This window comes from Schistocerca americana, chromosome 8 (assembly GCF_021461395.2).
Source record: "Schistocerca americana isolate TAMUIC-IGC-003095 chromosome 8, iqSchAmer2.1, whole genome shotgun sequence".
In the NCBI taxonomy this organism is placed as follows: Eukaryota; Metazoa; Arthropoda; class Insecta; order Orthoptera; family Acrididae; genus Schistocerca; species Schistocerca americana.
This window is the reverse complement of record NC_060126.1, coordinates 51180951-51206971: the sequence shown is the minus strand read 5'-3', so window position 1 is coordinate 51206971 and position 26021 is coordinate 51180951. Positions and strand designations below refer to the sequence as shown.

At 44.6% G+C, this 26021-nt stretch overlaps 1 protein-coding gene across 1 annotated transcript in view; it reads left to right on the top strand.

Annotated features, from left to right (window-relative positions):
• LOC124545519 (T-box transcription factor TBX18-like) overlaps positions 1-26021 on the top strand; it is a 239975-nt gene that overhangs the window by 51149 nt on the left and 162805 nt on the right. The window contains exon 3 of the mRNA XM_047124466.1: positions 20805-20921. Coding sequence (XP_046980422.1) covers positions 20805-20921 — 117 coding nt within the window. The remainder of the gene's footprint in view (positions 1-20804; positions 20922-26021) is intronic.

Below are 26021 nucleotides of genomic sequence, written 5' to 3'. Positions count from 1 at the left end.
AAACAGTATTTCCTGAAGCCGGCCGGAGTGGCCGAGCGGTTCTAGGCGCTTCAGTCTGAAACTGCGGGACCGCTACGGTCGCAGGTTCGAATTCTGCCTCGGGCATGGATGTGTGTGATGTCCTTAGGTTAGTTAGGTTTAAGTAGTTCTAAGTTCTAGGGGACTGATGACCTCAGCTGTTAAGTCCCATGGTGCTCAGAGGCATTTGAACCATTTTTATTTCCTGAACATCACAAACAATGCGAAAGATCTCTCAGCCAACTGAGTTAATTTGCTCTCTTACCTATCTTACATTAACGTTCGCATATGGACGGCAGTACTGCGTGGGAGGAGTTGCAATTCCTTCACCACCTCCGCCATTTGGAGCCGATGTTTCAGGCAACATAATTTTACCGTGCAGGCACGTTTTATCATCGACAGTTGCCGCTCGCTGTTAGCCTCGCTGGCAGCAATAGCTTCTCGAGCAGCTTCTCGCCTGCAGAGGGCAGGTCTGCGGCCCAGCGTTTAACCGCTGAGGTGGTGTGTGTTTGACAGCGGCGGAGTAAACACCTGCGCGCCGTGAACGACAGTATCCTAGGTCCGCTGCTAGGAGTTGCGTTTTTCCCCACTGCGAGATCGGTAGGACTGAATATTGGCGGGCGCAGCGAAGAATGCTCGTCGACAAAGCTACCCCGGCGTGATGTACGGAATCCGACTTGTTCTCAGCATCTGGATTTCTGTCGTGCCAGGCTGGTTTCCTGTCAGTTTCAAGAAGCGGGTGCAGGGCAATCTGAGGAACAGCATCCGTTGGTTCTTGATTCTTGGCAAACTGGTCATAACACCTACTTGACGACAGTCCGTGGTCGAGCGCTTCTCAACTTACGCTTCGACCTGCAAGAAATTACGGTGAGCGTCGATTGCCGTGTGCGTGATTAATGTGTCACGCAATGGCTATTCTAACTCGCCATCCTGATTATCCGTCGTGACATGCAAACATCTCCATTCACGAGTACTATAAATGATCTCAGTCAAGTTACGTTTCTGTGAAAATCTATGTGAATAAACAAGTGGTGCTCTAGATGTTTGACAAAGTTTGGCGGCGCCTGTAATTAAAATTTGTTGGCGTTTGGCGCTTCATAAGCGACGTTTGCCTTTTTCAATTGTATTTACAGCGTCTGTTTGTGTTCTAAACACAAATTGTTGATTACTGGTTCGTATGTTACAAGGTAGCTTGATGTATCCGTTGCTTATATTGTGCGTCCAGCTAAAGAGGCCGGGGTACGATAAACGCCTTTACTGAGAGAGTGTCTACGTCTCTACTGGCGATCGCCATCCAAGCTAAAGTGAAGAAAGAGGAATTGCTTTGCTCTGCAACTCCCACTTGCATCATGCTTTGAATGTAATGTTGTCAGGTTATTGCGCTTGCGTGGAATGAGTGGTCTTTCTTCTAATTATCTGCAGAAGTTTTGTGATAGTTATGGCTGATGTTAATCAACTGCTTGTTTCAATATGTTTTTGAAACTTGTCATGTGGATTACTCAGGTTAATTTTATAGACTTGTGATTGGATTAGCCCCTGTGCTAAGCATCTATCATTTTTTTTAAAAAATAATGTTGTTCTCAAAACATAATTCACTTAAATTTCATTCAGTCATTTCTCAAAGCTATGTAAGTTTACCAACAGTTATGTTGTTGGAATTTGATTTCCGGGGATAGCTGCTCTGATTGTCCTGCATCATTTTCAGCGATTTAATAAATTGATTTGTGTTTTTACAAATATCTTAATAAATTTGTGGCCCAGTATCCTTCCACTCAACACCAACTTCCTAACACAAAGCAATGACAATAATAACAATCATCGTCATGTGGTGGTGGCGGTGGTGGTGGTGATAAATACGTGATCTGAATAAAAGCGAGCCATGCGCCCACCGCTGGTTCTTGTCGTAATTGGGCTATTGGGCTATGCCACTGTACAGGATTTTTCATGACCCTGGGTACAATAACCTGTCATGGATTATGTAGTAGGTGATTTGGTGAAGTAACGTGTTGTCATCATCGTCTATCTTGATGGTGTTGGGACAGCAACCAGCCACAAATTTACTTTCAGTTCCTTTATTCAAAGGGTACCGTAACCGGTTTGGAATCGTTGTGATTCATCCTCAGACGGTTTACACCCTTTCTTTATGACATGTGGTGTGTTTCTTACAGATTAATTGTCGTGAAATGTCGGTTTGAAGTGTTTATTTTCATAACATTCGTCCAACAGATGTGAATATATTCCCACTGCATTCTTATTGTTGCACACGTAAATTTTTCTCTGAACACTAGATTTGTCACTGAGAATATTTCTATCACGCACCACATGTTTTGATACATACAAAAACCGGTAACGGTACCCTTTGAATAAAGGAACTGAAAGTAAATTTGTGGCTGGTTGCTGTCCCAACACCATCAACGTTTGTCTTCAAACAACAGCCACGGTCTCTATCATGTCATCATATGACAAAATTGCATCGTCTATATTCTTGGATGAGTCAGTTTCACCATCTTACTCTGAGGTGTTCAGCATTTTGATTATTTATTGTGTCATTGGTCTCATGTCAGGTATATTTTGTTCTTTTACGTACTGAAGGTGCAGGACCTTTGAGATCGAGTCTGCCGTACCGTCGATTCCTTTCCGAGCTGTTTCGTCTCTAGTCGCAATGTACAGATCCTCGTGTGTGTGCCCCTGTCGTCTGGCCCAAGTCAGAAGTGTGCAGTATACCACGACGTTCTGTGGGGAACCTCTCTGCCTACACGTCCGCTTCTCGTGGTCTCGCGGTCGCGTTCTCGCTTCCCGAGCACGGGGTCCCGGGTTCGATTTCCGGCGGGTCGGGGATTTTCACCTGCCTCGAGATGACTGGGTGTTTGTGTTGTCCTCATCATTTCATCATCATTCACGAAAGTGGCGAGATTGGTCTGAGCACAGGTTGAGAATTTGTACGCGCGCTGATAACCGCGCAGTTGAGAGCGCCCCATAAACCAAACATCATCATCATCTCTGCCCACGGTATCGGTAATCTCGTTGGTCCTGATCGCATGTCGCGCATGCGAAAATGAACTGTAAGCGTTCAGAAGGACCATTCGAGGCGACTGTCGCCCCAGAGGACAAACGTACTGGTATTGTCCTCTCGGTTAGAGCTGCCAGTCGGTTATCATTAAAGTACAGCTACTGACAGAGGTCCAGTGTGGGGTGTAATTATCATATGGGATAGAACATTGGCAGATATTATAGTGCGTTAATGAGCAACAGAATTACGCTGGGAAAAAATTAGTTACAATTTTGACGACCAGGGTCAAATTTGGTGCTGTGAATGCAAGGAAGATGAAAAGGAATGCTGGCCGAAGTGGCCGTGCGGTTAAAGGCGCTGCAGTCTGGAACCGCAAGACCGCTACGGTCGCAGGTTCGAATCCTGCCTCGGGCATGGATGTTTGTGATGTCCTTAGGTTAGTTAGGTTTAGCTAGTTCTAAGTTCTAGGGGACTAATGACCTCAGCAGTTGAGTCCCATAGTGCTCAGAGCCATTTGAACCATTTTTTGAAAAGGAATATTTGCATATGTATTGGATTAGGAACTGGACGTCGGCAGAGGCCAAACAAGTGACATGGGCATAATGTTGATTTTATTATTAACTTACGTATTTCTTCGGTATGAGCACTGGAGACGTCGATGAGCTTCTGCATCTGTAAAACGACATCAACAGTTGCTCGCAGCATTTCCGGTACAGTGGCCTTCAGATCAGGTAGAGACCAAACGTGTCCCTGATAAACGAGTTCGTTTAGATATCCCCAGAGCGAAAAGTCACATGGGTTGAGAGCACGTGGTCTTGCAGGCCATGCATCTGGAAAACCTCTGGATAACACGTTTGTGGAAGTTTGTAATAAACAGACCATTCACTAGGCGAGCGACATGAGGTGTTGCCTCATCTTGCTTGAAAACAGCGGTTTGTACACAGTCGCATTCTTCCAAAGCAGCACTCACATGCTCTACAAGGAGGTCTCGATAACATGCAGATTTCACGGTAGACGTATGAGGCCGTCTGGGTACATTCTCTTCAAAGACATCTGGGCACATTCTCGTCAAAGACGAACGGAAGAAGCTTGTCAGTCCACACCACACAGTCACATACGGCGGGTGCAATGGCTCTTCGCTCGTAAGACGACGTTTAACAGAACCCCGGATTTGGCAATTCTGTGTATCCACTGCACCCAGTAGTGCGAAATGCGCCTTGTCACTCAGAATATTGCCCGACCACATGTCATCAGCTTCGATCCGTGCCAGAAACCGAAGAGGAAATTCAGAAGTTGGTACGGATCATGAGGTTTCAGTTGGCGCACCCTCTGGATCTTGTACGGGTACCAGTGCAAAATGAACTGCAAAACGTTACGTACTGTTGAAACTTCCTGGCAGATTAGAACTGTGTGCCCGACCGAGACTCGAACTCGGGACCTTTGCCTTTCGCGGGCAAGTGCTCTACCATCTGAGCTACCGAAGCACGACTCAAGCCCCGTCCTCACAGCTTTATTTCTACCAGTATCTCAACTCCTCCGTTCCAAACTTTACAGAAGCGCACACTCCGCTGCAGAGTGAAAATCTCATTCTGGAAACATCCCCCAGGCTGTGGCTAAGCCATGTCTCCGCAGCATCCTTTCTTCCAGGAGTGCTAGTTCTGCAAGGTTCGCAGGAGAGCTTCTGTAAAGTTTGGAACGTAGGAGACGAGATACTGGCAGAAGTAAAGCTGTGAGGACTGGGCGTGAGTCGTGCTTCGATAGCTCAGATGGTAGAGCACTTGCCCGCGAAAGGCAAAGGTCCCGAGTTCGAGTCTCGGTCGGGCACACAGTTTTAATCTGCCAGGAAGTTTCATATCAGCGCACACTCCGCTGCAGAGTGAAAATCTCATTCTGGTTTCCGTACTGTTGACCAGTGGCGGGGTGAGAGGGGGGGGGGGGGTGGATAATTGTCGTTACACAGCTCGAGCACTAGCACCATATGGTGCTGCATGTGCTATACCGTCAGTCAACAACCTCGTCAATAAGTTTCACTACATAGCACGCCTGCCTCTTCGTGGTACCACACCGAGCGCACCCGTGTTTTCGAATTCCACTATCATCTTTAAACCGTTTAATGTCATCGGCCCTCTCCTCAGACCTTTCGTACTCTCTCAATGCAGCACTATAGCTGCTGCCGCTCGCATAAAACAGTTTCACTAACAGCGCACGTTCTGTTTCCTTGATAGCCATAATGTTCGCTAACGTCATGACTCGTGAAATGACAGCGTGAACTTCATACCGCCATACAGACAGTGCACATCGAGAGATTGGCACCAGGTGACCACAGTTGGAACTAATGTTTTTTCGCAGTGTAGATCGGTTACACATTAGCGCATTAGTTTATCTGCCAAGGTTCGCTGCCACACGATAGCTACAGCTCACACTGTATCTACTTATTTGCACTTGTTGACAGCAAGGTAATGATCCACCCGGACAGTGCGATGGCGCCTGGAGCGGCACGTACTGCGTGCGTGGTGATTGTCAGTGAAGCTTGCACTGATGCGGCAGGAAGAAGAGGCGTAGCAGCAGTGGTGGTCGCAGTGACGCAGGAGTGGCACCGCGCCGTCTTTTTAGGCGAGTCTTGATGGAGAACACACGTTCACACACTGCATTCATCGTCATACGGGCCCAGCTCAAAACGTGGTGGTATCAGCGCAGGTCCGCACGGCTGGTACTTTTGTTAGGAGGCATCATATTTCTGACTTGTCGAGGCCAATGGGCGTGTTCTGGTTAGAGGCCCCCATAACATAACTTTTCAAACAGATAATGCGAGACCACACGTTGATCTCGATACCGAGGATAACGAACTTCATCTAACCAGCAAACTCTGCAGACCTTTCATCCATTCACAACACCTGGTCATGCCTTACCGAGACTTGATGAACTCAGATGAAGCGGGGTGGAATGACGTTTCTGTACTTGTCAGTAGTTACGGGGTCAGGAATTTTCTTCGCTCGGGGACGGGGTGTTGTGTTGTGTTGTTCTCATCATTTCGTGGTCACTGACGCGCAAGTCGCCTAAATGGCGTCAGCTCAAAAGACTTGCACCCGGCGTCAACGAGCCACCACAAGACAGATAGACTGCCTTCCATTCGGTGGCCATTGGAGTTATCAGTCTTACTATTATTATTATAAATTAGATTGAATTACAGATTTTGTAAAAGTTAGAACTTCGATTGAATTACAAATTTTGTAAAAGGTTTTTAGAAAGAGTTGTATCAATTCACTCTTGCTAGCTGGCCAGTTTCTGCTTTTATTATTACACTTTTCACACAGCACTTCTCTCTGCCCGTCTAAGATGTTCAGTGAAGTTAGATCCATTCTTACTCTTTGTAGGAAATGTACCTTTTATACCCCCAAATCTCCTACAGTTTAATCACATAGCACTCAATACGTACAATAAGTTGTTTTCTTATTTGCTATAATTCTTGCTGATGCAATATTAATGGCCAGCACTGCGTGTACACCAAATGAACATATTGTTATTATTATTACTCTACTACTACTACTACTTATTATGCCCGCATCTCGTGGTCGTGCGGTAGCGTTCTCGCTTCCCACGCCCGGGTTCCCGGGTTCGATTCCCGGCGGGGTCAGGGATTTTCTCTGCCTCGTGATGGCTGGGTGTTGTGTGCTGTCCTTAGGTTAGTTAGGTTTAAGTAGTTCTAAGTTCTAGGGGACTTATGACCACAGCAGTTGAGTCCCATAGTGCTCAGAGCCATTTTTTGAACTACTTATTATTATTATTGTATACACAACAACAACCTGTGGGCATAACATACTCACAATCTCAGGTGAGTTGTAAATGTGGCAGATGTGCCTCGTCTTGCTACCCACGCGTTCTAATAGCAAAAACAAATGGACGACATGGCTCGAAGTGGTTCAAACAATGTCTGTGGACTAGTAGAAGAAGATTTTGTCGCGAAATTGGTCGCGAGATATGATGTGGGACTCATACCAATGTACGTGGACTTGGCGTAAGTTATCTGCCTGACTGTACCTTGGGTGCAGCAGTTCGCCTTCTGAGACGATCAGTTTAAGTCAATGGCGAAATCCACCCAGGTATTCATGGACACATTTTACACAGTAGCATGTTGTGCGTCAGTCTACAATCCGCCTGGCTGCGAAACAAAGAGCATTACATCGTGTTTCTACAAAGATCTCATGCATTTACTAGACTGGCCGCTCGAAGACCAGGCCTGCTACACTCCATTCAATATCTTTGGAGTAACTCTGGCGGTGAGTTTGTTTCAGATCAGCTCGGACAAAAACTGGACACCAGTGTAGAAAGTTAACAGCAGATTTCTCTAAAATAGTCAGCATTGCAATAACAGAAAAAAGAGACGCTTCACGCTATTAGTTGAAATGATTTTTTGCAAAGGAAGGAAGCTGCTGGCCACAGCATAGCCGCGGTAGTCGTGAGTGGGCTTCCCTTGCCCTTATTACTTTGATTACCTTTGCTACGATCTCAAGCGAGGCAATACTCACCCCACTACTTACCCTATAAGACGGACTGAAGAAACGAAAATCTACGTTTATGGCATTTCTAGATTTCGAGAAAGTTTTGACGAATTTACTGGAATGCACTCTCTCAAATGCTGAATGTAGCAGAGATAAATACAGAGAGCGAAAAATTATTTACAACTTGTACAGAAACCAGACTGCAGTTACAAGGAGATGAACGGGAAGCACCAGTTGAGAAGGGAGTGAGACAGATTTCTATCCTATCGCTCATGTTATTCAATCTGTACATTGAACAAGCAGTAACAGGTAGCAAATTCGAAAGGATCTGGAGTTAACGGATGAGAAATAAAAGTTTGATGTCTGCGGATGACGCTGCAATTTTGTCGGAGCAGTTGACCAGAACGGATAGTGTCTTGAAAAACGGTTATAAGATGAACGTCAACCAAATTATAACAAACGTAATGGAATATGGTTGAATTAAATCACGTCATGCTGAAAGCATTATATTAGAAAATGATACACTAAAACAGTAGATCCGGTTTGCTATTTGGGCAGCAAAATAAGTGACGATTCCCGAAGTAGAAGGAACGTGAAATGAAAACCTGGCAATAGCAAGAAAAGCAGTACCGAAAAAGAAAATTATGTTAACACTAATTTAAGTGTTAGGAAGTCGCTTTTTAAAGGTATTTGTCATGAACATAGCCTTTTACGGAAGTGAAACGTGCAAAATAAAGAGTTCAGAAGTAGACAGTAGAAGCTTTTGAAATGTCGTGCTACGGAAGAATGCTAAAGACTATATGGGTGCGCCGAACAATCATTGAAAATGTAGTGATTCAAATAGGGGAAAAACGTATGCTCAAGTTGACTGAAAGGAGATTGGTTGATAGAAGACCGCCTAAGGGACCAGTTCTTAGTTATGTAATGGAAGAAAGTATGTCGGGCAAAAGTTTTAAAGGTAGACCGAGGCACGGCTGCAGTGAGCCGCTTCACATGGCTGTAGGCTGCAGTAGCTATGCAGAGATGACGAGTACAGTGGGTAGGTGCAGGAAACCAGTCTGCGGGCTGAAAACCACATCATCAACAACAACAACAAGAACAACAACAACAACGACAACGTGCTCTCTTGCCTCACGCTCTCTACACTCACAAGGGGAGCGTCTGACATACGGGTCACAGATTTTGATCAAGTTTAGCAAGGAAGTTCTATATTGAAAATAAAATACACGTGTTTCGGCCTTTTAATAGATGCCCTCTACTTTTTGAAGAACTCGAGGTAAAATTTGACGACGGACAGTCATGTTTTCAATGCTGTGCATAATAATATCGTTAAAAAACAAACATTTTGTAACATGGGGTCCAAATTCAGTGATGTTAGAGTTATCAGCGTCGCTCTGTTTTCATGTTGTAGCTTGGGTACGCGTCACTGAATGTGCTCAGCAGAGCAAAGTCGGCGGTCGAGCGTCAAGGAATTAGGCCACCAAACAGCTCGGTGTTCGATTCTTGGTCTTACATTTTTATTTTTTCGTTCCATATTTTTTTGTGTATTTGATAATATTCTGCTAACGAGGATACCTTTCGTTTTTTTTTTCAAATTTATATGTCATAGATCTATTTTTTAGCAGCGTGAATCAGGTATGTTTTTCACGAACAATGTAGCGGAAAACAAAATAATGTGGTGAGATTTCGCTCATGTGTTCCACATGGTGCTAAAAATATTTCTTTTGCCTGTTTCTATGATACGTTTCGCCACATTATTGTGACAACGCTTACGAATAGACGAACAGTTACGTTTACTTTAGGTGTATTTTTGCACTGTGTATCACGGTGAAAATAACTGTCAGAAAATTATAACATATACTTATTTAGTTATTAATCACACGTCCCGATGCTTTACTGTAAAAAAGGGCGAAGTATTGCATTATCAGTTAACACTAAAACAAACATAGACTGAGAAAAAGTCACAACGATGAATCGAACACGGCCCTGTGGTTTGGTAACCTAATTCCTTGACTTCAGACTCTGGCAACACTGAAATGACGTGTACCCAAGCTACAACATGAAGATGCAAGAACCTTAATAACATGAACATTGTTAACGTTAAATCAGTTAAAATGTTTGTTTCTGGAGGATCTCTCGACGAGTAGCGTTGAAAATACGGTTTTTCTTCATCAAATTTAACTTCGATGTTTTCCAAAACTAAGCGGTTTCAAGCAAAAAGCCGAAACACGTATATCTCTATTTTCAATACAGGACGTCCTTCCAGACTTTACCAAAATCGGTGACCCACTTGTCAGATCGTTCCCTTGTTAGACTCACCAATGTATTTTTTCCTTTTCAGATCAAGAAGAGCGAAGTTGATGCTACCATCGCAGGGGACATCGTAAAAAAATTAAAGTCTTTTTCGTACGACCTCATTAATCATATAAAGCTGCCACATGTTTTGTACACTACTGGCCATTAAATTTGCTACACCACGAAGATTAAGTGCTACAGACGCGAAATTTAACCGACAGGAGGAAGATGCTGTGATATGCAAATCATTACCTTTTCAGAGCATTCACACAAGGTTGGCGCCGGTGGCGACACCTGCAACGTGCTGACATGAGGAAAGTTTCCAACCGATTTCTCATACACAAACAGCAGTTGACCGTCGTTGCCTGGAAACGTTGTTGTGATGCCTCGTGTAAGGAGGAGAAATGCGTACCATCACGTTTCCGACTTTGATAAAGGTCGGATTGCAGCCTATCGCAATTGCTGTTTAGCGTAGCGCGACATTGCTGCTCGCGTCGGTCGAGATCCAATGACTGTTAGCAGAATATTGAATCGGTGGGTTGACGAGGGTAATAAGGAACGCCGTGCTGGATCCCAACGTCCTCGTATCACTAGCAGTCGAGATATAGGCATCTTATCCGCATGGCTGTAACGGATCGTGCAGCCACGTCTCGATCCCTGAGTCAACAGATGGGGACGTTTGAAAGACAACAACCATCTGCACGAGCAGTTCGATGACGTTTGCAGCAACATGGACTATCAGGTCGGAGACCATAGGTGCAGTTACCATAGACGCTGCATCACAGACACTAGCGCCGGCGATGGTGTACTCAACGACGAACCTGGGTGCACGAATGAAAAAACGTCATTTTTTTCGGATGAATCTAGGTTCTGTTTACAGCATCGTGATGGTCGCATCCGTGTTTGGCGACAACGCGGTGAACGCACATTGGAAGCGTGTATTCGTCATCGCCATACTGGCGTATGATCCGGCGTGATTGTATGGGGTGCCATTGGTTACACGTCTCGGTCCCCTCTTGTTCGCATTGACGGCACTTTGAACAGTGGACGTTACATTTCAGATTTGTTACGACTCATGGCTCTACCCTTCATTCGATGCCTGCGAAACCCTACATTTCAGCAGGATAATTCACGACCACATGTTACAGGTCCTGTACGGGCCTTTCTGGATACAGAAAATGTTCGACTGCTGCCATGGCCTGTACATTCTCCAGATCTCTCACCAACTGAAAACGTCTGGACAATGGTGGCCGAGCAACTGGCTCGTCACAATACGCCAGTCACAACTCTTGATGAACTGTGGTATTGTGTTGAAGCTGCATGGGCAGCTGTACGTGTACACGCCATACAAGCTCTGCTTGACTCAATGCCCAGGCGTATCAAGGCCGTTATTACGGCCAGAGTTGGTTGTTCTGGGTACTGATTTCTCAGGATCTATGCACCCAAATTGCGTGAAAATGTAATCACATGTGAGTTCTAGTATAATGTATTTGTCCACTGAATACCCGTTTATCATCTGCATTTCTTCTTAGTGTAGCAATTTTAATGGCCAGTAGTGTAGATATTCTCGAAACATTTCTTAGATCATCAGAGACCTTTTCCTAATTTATTTATTTCTCAGTGTGGGACCTTTTTAGCAGCGACAAATGTTTACTTCCAAAGTGGTGTTGTTATATGCCCCTCCCGCCGGAAGTTCGAACCCCCCCTCGGGCATGGGTATGTGTGTTTTGTCCTTAGCACACATACCCATGCTATACAGTGCTAAGCAGTGTGCAAGTCTAGGGACCGATGACCTCAGCAGTTTGGTCCCTTAGGAATTCACACACGTTCGAACATTTGTTGTTGTTTGTTTACTTATTTATTTGTTTGATTTTGGCTTTTGGTTTCATGACCAAACAACCAACCATAGTTTAAACACATCAGTACCAACTGTCAGTTTTGTTTGTCATCTATGTACAAATTTCAATGCAGTTACAACAAAAGAAGTGCAAATTTTATAAAATTACTATGTATACACACGACTTACCTGTGTGCCAAATTTATCATTAAGTCTGTCACAACAGAAGATGTATTACTTTAACTGAATTACTGTGCACAAATACACTTTCACTTTCTTATGAAATTCCACATGTATAGACAGTGGAAATTAAAATGTCCTTTGGTGCCTCTCCTGCTCCAAGTCGGCCCGTTTGACGTCCTACCCCCCCCCCCCCCCCCCCTTAACCGACTCCCGAGAAGCAACCAAGATCTTGGCTTGGAAAAGCATTTTACACAGTGACACAACAACCCAATCGTTAGCAGGTCATTAGGATGCAAAATCAGCAAAAAGAAGTAACATTACTCCGGATCAAAGGCCACAGTGGCATCCGCGGCAACGAAAGGGGTGTTGTTCAGAGCGTATTAAGTATGTGAAAAAAATTTAACTGAATCGCTACAAGGTGAGACTATGCACTTGAACAGGGGCGGATGCGGATGAGCTGTGTTCTCCAGCGGAGCCGGGAGCGCTTATGACGACTTGCGTGACTGAGATAGCTGGCCAGATACCATCGGCCTTCCTCCCCCCCCCCTCCCTCCCCCACCCTACCTCCGCAGAACGTTAATTAACGCGGCGCTGCAGTCTCTGATGCCCGGTCTGTTCGCGGGGACGTGCTGCGCGCTTCTTTTCGCTCTGCGATATTGAATACGACTGCTGCGTTCCCGATTCAATTTCGCCCGTTCCATGAGCGGCTCTAATTAACGAGATCAGTTTTGGCCGCTTCCATTAGGGCCCTTTATTCCGACCAACGAGTGGCCGACCACTCGTGCTCGTAATGCCAGTCGGGCGCTTCTGCCAACCTCCGACGCTTGCATTCCGCTTACCTGTTCTGTTTCCACGTATTCCGGTTGTCGTACAAACCCCGAATCCGTAAACAACCACCGTTTTGCACATTCACGTGGAAAAATTAAACTGAATAACGGTAACTAGACTAGTAAAAATCAACTACGCGTATAACTCGCAGGCAAAAGTATTGGTGGGAAGCCTGGGAATGAATTTTATTCAAATGAACATGAAAATGAATTAACTGACCGTTTTCTTCGTCTGGGGCCTCAGAAATGTTTCTTTTCTTCCAAACTACACTCAATTTACGAGTAATGATTTTGTTCTTTACATTTTATGTAGCTCATACGAAAGTACTGATGGAGCCAACTAACCGCGGTTTCCATTTAAGGGAACGAGAAACCATACTTTGTTCACAGAGGCCAACTTATTAGTATACAGCATCAGTGAGCACACCGAATTTGGCTGTAGACGTTAATAGCCAGTGCTGACGTAAACTGTTCATTGAGTTGATCGCTCCCCTAGTACGAGTCCTTGGCAGCCGTAGTCAGTGTCCGGGACACGTATTGTCTGCACAGGACAACGGATCCAGTACGAACTTTCCATCCTGCTTCTGGGGAAAACCACTCGTTCGTGCGATTACTCTACGAAGTCTTACTAGAGTCCAGATTTGATCAGCGATGTCTCATCCCACCAGTACCTCGTCTCCTACCTTCCAAACTTCGCACAAGCTCTTCTGCGAACCTTGCAGAGCTAGCACTCCTGAAAGAAGAAAGAAAGAATATTGCGGAGACATGGCTTAGCCACAGCCTGGGGGATGTTTCCAGAATCATATTTTCACTCTGCAGCGGAGTGTGCGCTGATATGAAACTTCCTGGCAGATTAAAACTGTGTGCCGGACCGAGACTCGAACTCGGGAGAGTGAAAATCTCACTCTGGAAACATGCCCCAGGCTGTGGATAAGCCATGTCTCCGCAATATCCTTTCTTCCAGGAGTGCTAGTTCTGCAACGTTCGCAGAAGAGGTTCTGCGAAGTTTGGAAGATAGGAGACGAGGTACTCGCAGAATAGAAGCTGTGAGGACGGGTCGTGAGTCGTGCACGGGTAGCTCAGATGGTAGAGCACATGTCCACGAACGGCAAAGGTCCCGAGTTCGAGTCTCGGTCCGGCACACAGTTTTAATCTGTCAGGAAGTTTCATATCAGTGCACACTCCGCTGCAGAGTGAAAATCTCATTCTGGATGTCTCGTCCCATCTCGCACTCTTTAACGGATTTCCAAAGTATCATCCCATCCGCGAAATATAAGAACTTGAATAGTTATAAAGACAGCATTGTGGCTATTGCAGCACATGTTCATCGTTTCTTTTCACCCTATTTACCACTTTGTACAAACATTCGTCCATTAGTGCTTTTATGAAAAAAACTCTTTTATGGAACTCTTCCGAACGCAGCTTGCCAACTTTCAATAATCTACTTTTCGTTACCACTTCCTCAGTACAGAAGAATTGCTCTTGCTCTTATATAGTAACAATATGAATTATTAGCCACTCGAAAATGTAGGATCTGTGTCTAATCCTTCGACATATCTGTAAATTTATGTCATATAGACCTAGCTGTAAGAGAGGAATAGATTGAAATCCAACAATTAAAAATTTCCGGGAGCTACACAGCAAGGAGAAGTGTACGCAACTGTCAGGTTGGTGAAAAAGTTCGTAGCGTCTTTCCATAAGTTTATTGTGGAGTAGCATCAGTACACGCAGCCTTCCTGCAAGTCATTCGTGTATTGTGTCGGCAACACGCTTCAGTTGTTGACAAGAAATGTCAGCAGCGGTGGGTACACCTCGGGGAAGTAATTCGTAGTGCACCACACTGTCATTGTTCAACCAGATGGGGAACATTACATTCTGTGGATGCACGCAGATCTTTCTTTGGGGAGTGGCCGCTATGTTTGAGCTCAACTATTTCTTTCTTTTCCTTATGTTAGCTAAAGACACCATTTCTCGTCACAAGTAACGATACAGAGCAGGAATGGTCGGTGTTCTTCACGAGCCGATTGATGACGAGCAAGCAGAGATGGACGCATGGCTACCCAGATTTACATGATTTTGCCTTAGACCATTCGGTACCCACACCGTCGATCTTTGAACCTTCTCCACTGTATGAAAATGTCACACGATGGTGGAACCATCACAGTTCGTGACATTTGCCAGTTCTCGAGTGCAGTGATGTGGGTTATTGTGGATTGATACATTCTTCATCTAACCCCGAAGGTCTTCTTGAATGTCGAGAGTCACTAATATCAAAACGATCCTCCTTGCTACGAGAAAACCATTTTCTTTCCGTGCTCTGTCCAATAGCGTTAATCCCATACACGGCGCAAATGTTTCCGGCTGCTTCCATTGCTGTCATACTTCTACTGAACTCAAACAGAAGAATGTGTTGAAAATGTTGCGATTCTGCACCTGGCAGTCCATTTTGTAGCGTACACAGCTCCACTCACTTTCCAGAGATGACAAAATAACGATATGTAAACCCAAATAGCAAGAGTAAATTATAAATGAAAAGGACAATCAATAGATAAACCCACAGCAACCGGAATACAAATAAAACAAAAACCCTACGAACGTATCCACCAACCTAATACTTTCTTCCAAAATACCATTGTAATCTCGTTAATATTAATTTACCAATTGTTGGTAAATAATACGACTGAGGAAGTGGCTTTTCTCCTAAATTACTACTTTAGCCTTCATAAACATAAATATCGTTAAGCGGAACAGTGATAGTCTCTTGTTGATGCAGTGCAGAGATTACGTTTCCACCAGTTGCTTTTCTTTACTCCTATGTTTAAGTTTTACTTTCAGTCGTTTACATCTTAGAAATTTCTGTATGAATGAATGAATGATTGCGACAAGATTCTGTCCAGTTAGTACCTCTTACGTTTTATCTGTAGCACATTACATATCCATGCAATGGTATCACTCGTTTGCCACGCACATCAGGCGTTCGACATTATCAGCAACTGAATCTACATCTACATCTACATCCATACTCCGCAAGCCACCTGACGGTGTGTGGCGGAGGGTACCTTGAGTACCTCTATAGGTTCTCCCTTCTATTCCAGTCTCGTATTGTTCGTGGAAAGAAGGATTGTCGGTATGCCTCTGTGTGGGCTCTAATCTCTCTGATTTTATCCTCATGGTCTCTTCGCGAGATATACGTAGGAGGGAGCAATATGCTGCTTGACTCTTCGGTGAAGGTATGTTCTCGAAACTTTAACAAAAGCCCGTACCGAGCTACTGAGCGTCTCTCCTGCAGAGTCTTCCACTGGAGTTTATCTATCATCTCCGTAACGCTTCCGCGACTACTAAATGATCCTGTAACGAAGCGCGCTGCTCTCCGTTGGATCTTCTCTATCTCTTCTATCAACCCTACCTGGTACGGATCCCACACTGCTGAGCAGTATTCAAGCAGTGGGCGAACAAGCGTACTGTAACCTACTTCCTTTGTTTTCGAATTGCATTTCCTTAGGATTCTTCCAATGAATCTCAGTCTGGCATCTGCTTTACCGACGATCAACTTTATACGATCATTCCATTTTAAATCACTCCTAATGCGTACTCCCAGATTATTTATGGAATTAACTGCTTACAGTTGCTGACCTGCTATTTTGTAGCTAAATGATAAGGAATCTATCTTTCTATGTATTCGCTGCACATTACACTTGTCTACATTGAGATTCAACTGCCATTCCCTGCACCATGCGTCTATTCGCTGCAGATCCTCCTGCATTCCAGTACAATTTTCCATTGTTACAACCTCTGCATCATCTGCAAAAAGCCTCAGTGAACTTCCGATGTCATCCACAAGGTCATTTATGTATATTGTGAATAAATCTACTGTCTAAGAAAGAGGCGTGTTGCTAAATTTCAGTTCATAGTGTAATGTTTAAAATAATTTACAATATTTTGGACATGTTCCATTTGGGTGTACTGAATAGCTTATGGCTGATCACATGTAACACAACGAATATCCGTGCAATAGCATCCTAGTTGAACATTGAAACACTACAATTTTTGATTGACGAAGCATTAGTTACGAAGGGATTCCAGTCGTCAGCAATGTTCCTGACACATTTAAGGAGGCCGACTCCAATGAAAAGAACATAATTGGTATACTATCTGGACCGGAAGACTTGCCTTTATTAAGTGATTTAAGTTGCTTCACTACTCCGAGGATATCTGCTTCTATATTACCTGTGTTGGCAGCTGTTCTTGATTCTAATTCTGGTATACTTACTTCGTCTTCTCTGATGAAGGAATTTCGGAAAACCGTGTTTAGTACATCCATCTTAGTGACACTGTCATGGTAAGAAAAACTTCAGCCTTTTGCAACTACGGCATTGTTACTTCTACTTTACAATTGGAGAAAACACGCGAATTTTATGGGAAGTGAGAAGCCAAGCTACGAAAGGTTTATAACACGGTTCGGGCATTTGGCGGAACCACCTGGGTGACGCGTGCTATCACGGAGAGAAGGCATTGTGTCTTGCGCTAGCGACCAGAATCTCTTTGGATTTCCTGCCAGGTTCAGAGACAAAGTTTCTTTGTGGAAACTATTATAGCATCTCGCATTTAAGACCGTGCTAAATTTCGAATTTACTCAGGATTTGATCATTATCCCTCTTGTATGTATGGTACGCATCTCTGGCACTCGTGGATAGCCGCTGGATCGTGACGGTGTGTCTTTCGACCAAATCCCTTAAATTTGTTGATTTGCTCATTGTGTGCCCACGCGTCACCCAGGTGGTTTCGCCAGATCTCCGAACCATGTTAGAAACTTTTCGTAGCTTGGCTCGTGATTTCGCGTGAAATTCGCGTGTTTGCTGAAATTGTAAAGTAGAAGTCACAACGCCGTAGTTGCAAAAGGCTGGAGGTTTTCTTACCATTATGATAAAACATAACTGAAGTTATTATTAGCAACTGAGGAAAAAGGCGGCTACACGTATTAACAGTATCGTAGCCGGCCGCTGTGACCGAGCGGCTCTAGGCGCTTCAGTCCGGATGCACACGGCTGCTACGTCGCAGGTTCGAATCCTGCCTCGGGCATGGATGTGTATGATGTCCTTAGGTTGGCTAGGTTTAAGTAGTTCTAAGTTATAGAGGGCTGATGACCTCAGATGTTAAGTCCCATAGTGCTTAGAGACATTTGAACCAATAACAATATGATAGTGGTTTCTCTACCTGGAACCACGCCAGGCGCCTGTCGTGTTACGAGCCTGCTGCCTTTTAGGCGTTTCTAATATTTTCTGGACGCGAGCCTGCAGGCCGCACTAGTAAAAACCCGAACGGGCTGAAGCTGACCACCGTGTTACACATTTGTGGACGGTGTCTGACTCTGGAAAACGTTGGCCACCTGTTCCGTCTTTCACAGGCACCTATGAGACAAACCTGAAGGTGGTGAATCAGGACTTACGATGGATGCTGAAAGACAGTCCAGCAAAATTTTGCAGTGAGTTCTGTGGTCGCAAAACTGCGGTGGGGCCTGGCGTTATCGTGTTGTAAACATAATTTTGTCTTCTTCTCTGGTTTGACTCTGTAAATCCGGGCTTTCGGGTTAATCTGTGTCGTCTTGTCGCGTCCTCATTTGACGGTTGGTTTGGGTGCCAAGAAATCCAAAAGAACCACACACTGGCTGTTCAACAGGACTGTGTACTTCACTTTGCTAGCAGATAGCTGTGTCTCTTTGTTGAAGAATTCGCAAGTCACCACTCCATGGACTGTCTTTCTAGATTCCAGCTCATCTTTACACCACAGATGATGTCCGGTGATAATGGTCTTCAGAAAATTGTCACATTAAGCGTCGTATCGGCCCAGCAGGTGAAAAATTTTCAACCTACGGTTTTTTTATATCTCATGTAAGCATTCGCAGTACCCATTTCGCATGCAATCTTCTATAATCGAGATTGCGTAACAATTTGTCTGATGCGTTGCAGGCGGCATTCAACTGTGCACTCAGTTGGTCGTAGTCCGCCGGTCGTCTAGGATGTTTTGATGGGGACGTTGTTCGTTACGAAGGATGGCAGCTGAGTAGCGTCGACTGGGCCTTGGGTTGTCGTGCACAGCTTTTCTAGTACTGCTGAGACTCAGTGCCCGCCGGCTAACATTATTCACGTCTACTGCCCCGCTTCCATACAACTTCACCAAGCGTTCACGGATCTCGGTTGGCGCAGTTTGTTTGGCAAAGTGGAATTCAGTGACACTTACGGCTATTATGCGCACATCGATATCACACGCCATATGTGGAATCCCCACTGTGCAAGCTCCCAACGACTGGTATTTAGGTCGTAAATGTCGTTAATTCTCCCTGTCTGTGTCAGTCTGAGAAGGGAGTTTGCTTGATTTTATCAGCAGGGATTACTTTTATGCATTTTTATATAAGCCTGCTGTGGGGAAGGATCTTATGCACACTTTTTCTCTCTCGGCAGCGTAACCTTCCATGACCATTCTGCCCGCTTTAGAATTGATGTTTAGGCCCATCAAAGTTCAAAGTACAATCTTATCGATTGAATTTGAGGTCGCAACGGATAACGCAATTGTAATTTTGGGGATGGTCAGAGAAAACTACGTCCTGCACGAATCTAGTCTTGTGCCCATAATTGTTGTAAAGGGGCAGCGTGATTAATATGATTCTCTTTTCTTAGGTGTGGTTTAAATGAGCAAGGCGAGAACGGAAATTACTTCGAAAAACAAAGTTAATTTTATTTTAACCAACATTAGACAAAAATTTACGAAGTTACTTCTTAACAATCTTTTGAATACACACTTCACTAATTCTGCTTTGAATTTTCATTTAACTATGGACAAAGATTGTTTAACTATGTTTGAATTACAAGCTGTGTTGCCTTTGATTTGCATCGTCCTGTGAGGGGAAGGAAAATCTTGGAGAGCACGTGGTCACTACACTACTATGCTGATACATACACATGCACTAAGTTATCACTGAAATGCAAATATCGTAACTATTTCTCTATGCAGATTTTCAATGAACAGTGGCTGGCATCGAGCAGGACTCGTGGCTGGTATCTCCAGCGCGAAGTGCTTGAATACGAAACGATTCATCTTAGAAAAACTACACTCGTCACTAAATTTTCAATAAGTTGTTAAACATCTACACACGCTAGTATAAATGTTCAGCAATCTGAAAAACTGGCTACAACTCCCTTTATTATCTTTCTCAGCGGTTGCAGTTTGAAGCTATGCACCACGTGCCGGGTCGTAACGGAAATCTCTAACAGAGAAGATTATTATTTTACCGGATAAATTGAACAAAAATCAATAAATGGTTCTTAATTAATCAATCGCGAAAAAGCCTCTGATAAATAAATTGTTAACATTAAACATGTTTAAACATTCAAATACCTTCTGATTTCGACGCAGCGTTCTGAAGGAACGTTTGGTCACTTACCTGTCTTCCCAAAAACTCCTCGTAACCGTTGCGCAGCTCTTTCTCTCCGAGCAGCGCGAGGTGGTAGGGGAAGCCTATGACCAACCTCTTCTAAGGAAACGGTTTTTTTAGACTTTCGCACCTCTGGTCGAACCCTCCTGTTCCTGCTTTTTGCCTTCCACTGTCTGTGTTAAAGTTGGTAGAAGATTCTGAGACCCAATACATCTCTAGTTCGTCTGCTACCACACTTAAAACATTCACAGCTGACAACGTACTTTAAGGAGAGGTGGGGAAATGTAAATAGAGACACAGGACGTGCAAATTGTAATGAGAATAAAAGACTTTGATCCATAATTGTTTCTACATGCATGTAATTTGGGGCTGAGATTATTTCACTGTTCATTAATTATGTAAAGTAATTGAATTTACGCTTATAATGTGTATCAGCTGATAGCAACATAACACTGATTTTAACTGTGTAACGAAACCTATTGTGACGTTACAACTGCTCTTGCTATCTGTCACAGGACATTAGCAGAAAAATTCAGAAAACAGTATTACACCAACATAATGTCTCTAGGACACTCAAAGTTCACACAGAAAAATAGTAAGTCTCGTGCACTGCCACAGTAGACTGTTTTCCCGTCACGTGGCTGTGCTCGTGCAGCTGGCGCAGTGAGGGGCGGTGTGTGAGCGGCGTGTGGTGCGGCTGTTGCAGGCGCATGTTCCCCACGGTGAAGGTGCGGCTCGGCGGGCTGGACCCCAGCGCCACCTACATCGTCTTCCTGGACATCGTGCCGCTGGACGACAAGCGCTACCGCTACGTCTACCACAGGTAAGCAGCGCCAGCACTCAGCCACTGTCAGAGAGAATGACGTAAACACCAGTAAAATACAGGGTGGGAAACATGAAACAGGCCCGAAAAATACGAAGTCCATTCAGTGAAAACAAACCTGAAAAATTCTAAAAAGCAGAACTTCGGCAAAGTCTGTGCTTCTTTGTTATTTTTTGATGGTGTTCTAGAACTATTGTCAGATGGACCATTACGGAATACGGGGAGTAGCTCACAGTTGGTTCACCTCATACTTTAGCAACAGGCAGCCAAAGGTCATTATTCACAATGTTGATGACGGCTGTGATGTGGGATCTGAGTGGGGTACTGTCAAGTGGGGGGGTGCCCCAGGGATCAATGTTGGAGCCACTCCTGTTCCTTATTTATATAAATGATATGCCCGCTAGTATTACGGGTAACTCTAAAATTTTTCCGTTTGCTGATGACACTAGCTTGGTAGTAAACGATGTTGTGTGCAACACTGGCTCGGTTTCAAATAGTGCAGTACATGACCTCAGTTCATGGCTTGTAGAAAATAAACTAACGCTAAATCACACTAAAACTCAGTTTTTACAGTTTCTAACACACAATTCAACAAAAATTGACGATTTAATTTCACAGAATGGGCATATGATCAGTGAAACTGAGCAGTTCAAATTTCTAGGTGTTCAGATAGATAGTAAGCTGACGTGGAAAGCCCACGTTCAGGATCTTGTTCAACGACTTAATACTGCAATTTTTACTATTCGAACGGTATCAGAAGTGAGTGAGCGTTGGACACGAAAATTAATCTACTTTGCTTATTTTGATTCGCTATTGTCGTAGGTATTATATTTTGCGGTAACTCTTCTCATTCTAAAAGGATATTTTTGGATCTCGAAACGGGCGGTTCGGGCAATAAGTGGTGTTAGTTCGCGAACCTCTTGTCGATCTCTGTTCACAAGTCTGGATATTTTGACATTTGCCTCTCAATACGTATATTCTTTATTGTCGCTTCTTGTTACCAATATTAGTTTATTTCCAAGAAGAAGCAGCTTTCACTCGATTAATACTCGGCAGAAATCAAACCTGCATTTGGATTGGCCTTCCTTAACTCTTGTGCAATAAGGTGTGCAGTATACTGCTGCAGCTTAGCAGTAATCCACGCGCTTTCAAATCGAAAATGAAGAGTTTTTTCACGGGTCACTCCTATTCTGTCGAGGAGTTCCTTGAAAAATTAAGCTGATTTTTATTGTGTTGCTGATAGCGTTTACTTAAACTTATCGACTGACTTTTTTAAGGGTCATGAACATTTATTTTTATCTGTTATTACGTTTGTTGTAATTTCATCTACTGACACGTTCCATGATCTTGGAGATGTGCTCTTCAATTTGGTCCTACGGAACTTGATGAGTAAATAAAAAAAATTAAAATATAAATGGGCCTGGCAGGCCTTCGCATTGGGCATACTGTACTCACTCATGGTCATCTCCTCCGTCGCAAGGATCCACCCCACTGCCGCTGTCGTTCCTGTTAGTGGTCCGCATTCTGCTGGACTGTCCCAACCTAGCCTTCCTGCGGCACATTCTTAATGTCCCTGACTCGCTACCCCTGGTGTTAGGACACGATGCCTCAGTGACTGACCAAGTTTTACGTTTTATTCGTGAAGGGGGCTGTTATTCTCTTTAATGGAGGGCCGCTTAACCTTATCGGCCCATTGAGGGGCTAAAGGAACACACTATTGCCTCCCGTGGGCAGAGGATCTGGCTGCGACAGTCTGGGCGTGGTGGTCCACCCAAGCTCTCACCCTACCTGCTCTTTACTCTTCACCCCCCACCCCTCCTCTCGCGTGATCTGTCAGTTCCCCTTGTCTCTCTGTACTTCTCTTACCCTGTCCGCGCTGCTAGTCTTTCCTAGGCGATTCTGAGTGAGTGGTAGACCTCTGGTAAGTGGCGGAGCCTGGGGATGTATGTCCTCTCATTGCACTATGCTCTCAGGGGCTTCCGGTTGCTCTCTACATTGTACACCTACCCTATCTTTCTTCTTCTTTCTCCCTTTCTTCTACTTCTTTTCCTTATCTCTCCGTCGTTGATCTTCCGTAGACATTGAGGGTTTCTTTCCCTGGCTTTTGGGCGGTAGGCTATCTCCGTTCTACAGTCATGTGAGCATGCCTGTTGGAGGAATAAGGGTCTGATGACCTAGTAGTGTGGTCCCTTTAATCATCCAGCCAGCCAACCAACGAACCAACCAACCTCGCACGCCGACATCGCGGACGGGTTAATGGCGGCACCCATGCACGTTTGTACCAACGTGCAGCAGCTGCATGTCGTTAGATTTCTATAGCTGAGGCGTTGAAACCGATCGAATATCACCGTCGGCTGACAGTACGATATGATGAAAGTTTGAGTCGAACACAGTTATTATACGAGTGAGCACGTGAGTTCAGAATGGGTGTAACAAGTGATGAAGACCCTCCACACCCAGGAAGCAACGCGAGAGCTGATACGGGGAAACGGGAGTATTGCAGTGGATGACATTGCAGCAACGATCAACATTAGCGTCAGATCAGCTCACCATATTGCTCATGACGCACAGATGTTCATGAAAATGCGTGCTACATCAGAAATGAAAGAAAGGCGCATGAATGTGGTCCGTGAGCTGAAGGGGTACGAGGTTGAAGGGGTGGCATGTCTTCACACTACTGTAACGGGAGATGAACGCTGGGCGCATTTTCATGAACCTAAGCAAAAGTGGGCTTGAGTGGCCTGAATTCTTGGTGCGAGCTGAAAGAAGTGCTGGTAGGGTCCTGTTGACTTTGTTTTAGGACCATGAGGTAGCAGTTGTTGAACATCACATGCCGAGAGGTCAAAATGTGAACAGTGCGAAGTACGCAAACCTACTGCGTGGAAACTTCAAACCAGCAATTTTGAGGTTTTGTCCAATTTTGAGGTCTGTTCAGTGATGTCCCATTACTGCATGACAACGCAGTACCACACACTACTACAGTCACATGAAATACCATCAAACACCTAAGTTCGTCTGTTTGTCCCTCCCCCCCCCCCCTCCCCCCGTATTCTATACATTTAGCACCTTCAGATTACCACAATTTTTAACCCAGTGAAGAACGCTCTTAGTAGCTGAAGATTCGCTGACCAAGAGGAAATCTAGGCAGCAGTGCATAACTGGCTACGCACACATCTCCATGAATTCTTTTCACGTGGAACTGAGAAGCTTGTCCAGCGCTGGTATAAGTGAATAGACTACATTGGGAAGGGATAAGTGTTTTATTCCGGTTCTGTATTGTTGTTGATGAACAGGAGAACTGCCTGTCACAACAAACGCTGGAAACTATGATTTGGATGCAGCTTCGGTGAGTAGAGCACAGTAAGCAATCTCCCCGCCATCTCGATCGTTTGACCTCCCTCCCTGAGATTTTTACCAGTGGGGCGAATTGAGGTGTCAGGTGTACTCAAATAATCACCACACCCTGGGAGAGCTACGGCAGAGCAATGACAACGCTACAGCTGCCGTCTCTCGAGTAGAGCGGCTGCGCCCGCCTCACGGTCCGATAAATCGAGCACAGCACTGCATCGACGTCCAGGGTGGCCGTTTCCAGCTTCTTCTGTGATGTTCGTTAACGAAGATGCATCATGCATCAGTCTTACTGTATATAATTTCCGGTCCTGTTTTATTTTGCTGTGGCAGTAGAACACTTCGTTAAATTTTGTTCCGCGTCATATCGTCCACCCAAAGAAATTGAAACTTCTTAATAAAATAAAATTTGGAAACTGCTGAGTGAAATTGAACGTACTGAGCCTACTTTCTCAGTGTTGAAATTATAAAACACTGAGCTACAGAATTTGCCCTGACAAATAGAACTCAAACTTTTCCTATTCATTAATTACTCACAATATTCAAGGATAACATGATCTGACTGCTTTCAAATTAACTCAAACAAATGGCCCTGAATAAGAAGAAGTCCTAAAAGTAACCAATACATATCATAAATCACTTACCTCACAAAAATCTTCATTATACTAACTACTGCAATACAGCAAGCGCCATCACACCCAGCTAAATAGAAGATTCTAACTGCTAATAGGCAAGTCGTTAGCAAAGAAAAGATTTTGTTGCAAAGCAAACAATGTATTTTTACCTTAATAATGTGACTTCCAGTTCAAAAAACTATATAATCATCAATAATAAATCTCAACGACGGATACACAATCAGACCGTCCGCTCGTGCTAATACTGCAAACCTCCAACACTGCTAAATGTTCGAGAATGAGACTTTCATTCTGCAGCGGAGTGTGCGCTGATATGAAATTTCCTGGCAGATTAGAACTATGTGCCGGACCGAGCCTCGAACTCGGGACCTTTGCCTTTCGCGGGCAAGTGCTCTACCAACTGAGCACGACTCACGGCCGGTACTCACAGCTTTACTTCTGCCAGTACCTCGTCTCCTACCTTCCAAACTTTACAGAAGCTCTCCTGCGAACCTTGCAGAACTAGCACTCCTGAAAGAAAGCTTCGCAGGAGAGCTTCTGTAAAGTTTGGAAGGTAGGAGACGAGGTACTGGCAGAAGTAAAGCTGTGAGTACCGGCCGTGAGTCGTGCTCAGTTGGTAGAGCACTTGCTCGCGAAAGGCAAAGGTCGCGAGTTCGAGTCTCGGTCTGGCACACAGTTTTAATCTGCCGGGAAGTTCACTGCTAAATATTAACTTCTAACCTCCATTACTGCTGAGTACTCACTCCCAACTTCCACCTCTGCTGGCTGTTCACCTCCAACCTTCATCACCGCTGACTGTTAACTTCCAACTGCAGGTCCGACCAGCCACAGAGTCTCTTACAGAGCGCGCACTCCGCTGTCAGAGTTATTAATACAGTGTATCGCGCTGCCAACATACAGACGCATAAACAGGCTACTTACAGAATATTTGCAATGGGTTGAAACTACATAAATTAAAGGACCAATTACCGACAGTTCCGTTCCCATAATCAAAACCTAACCATAAACGACGATCCAACTCTACTAACGCACGCATAAACTGATGAGACAAGACAATGTGACCTATCCACCGCGACGTCGGATGCCGCCGGGTGGCATTGCGGGCACGTAACAAAAG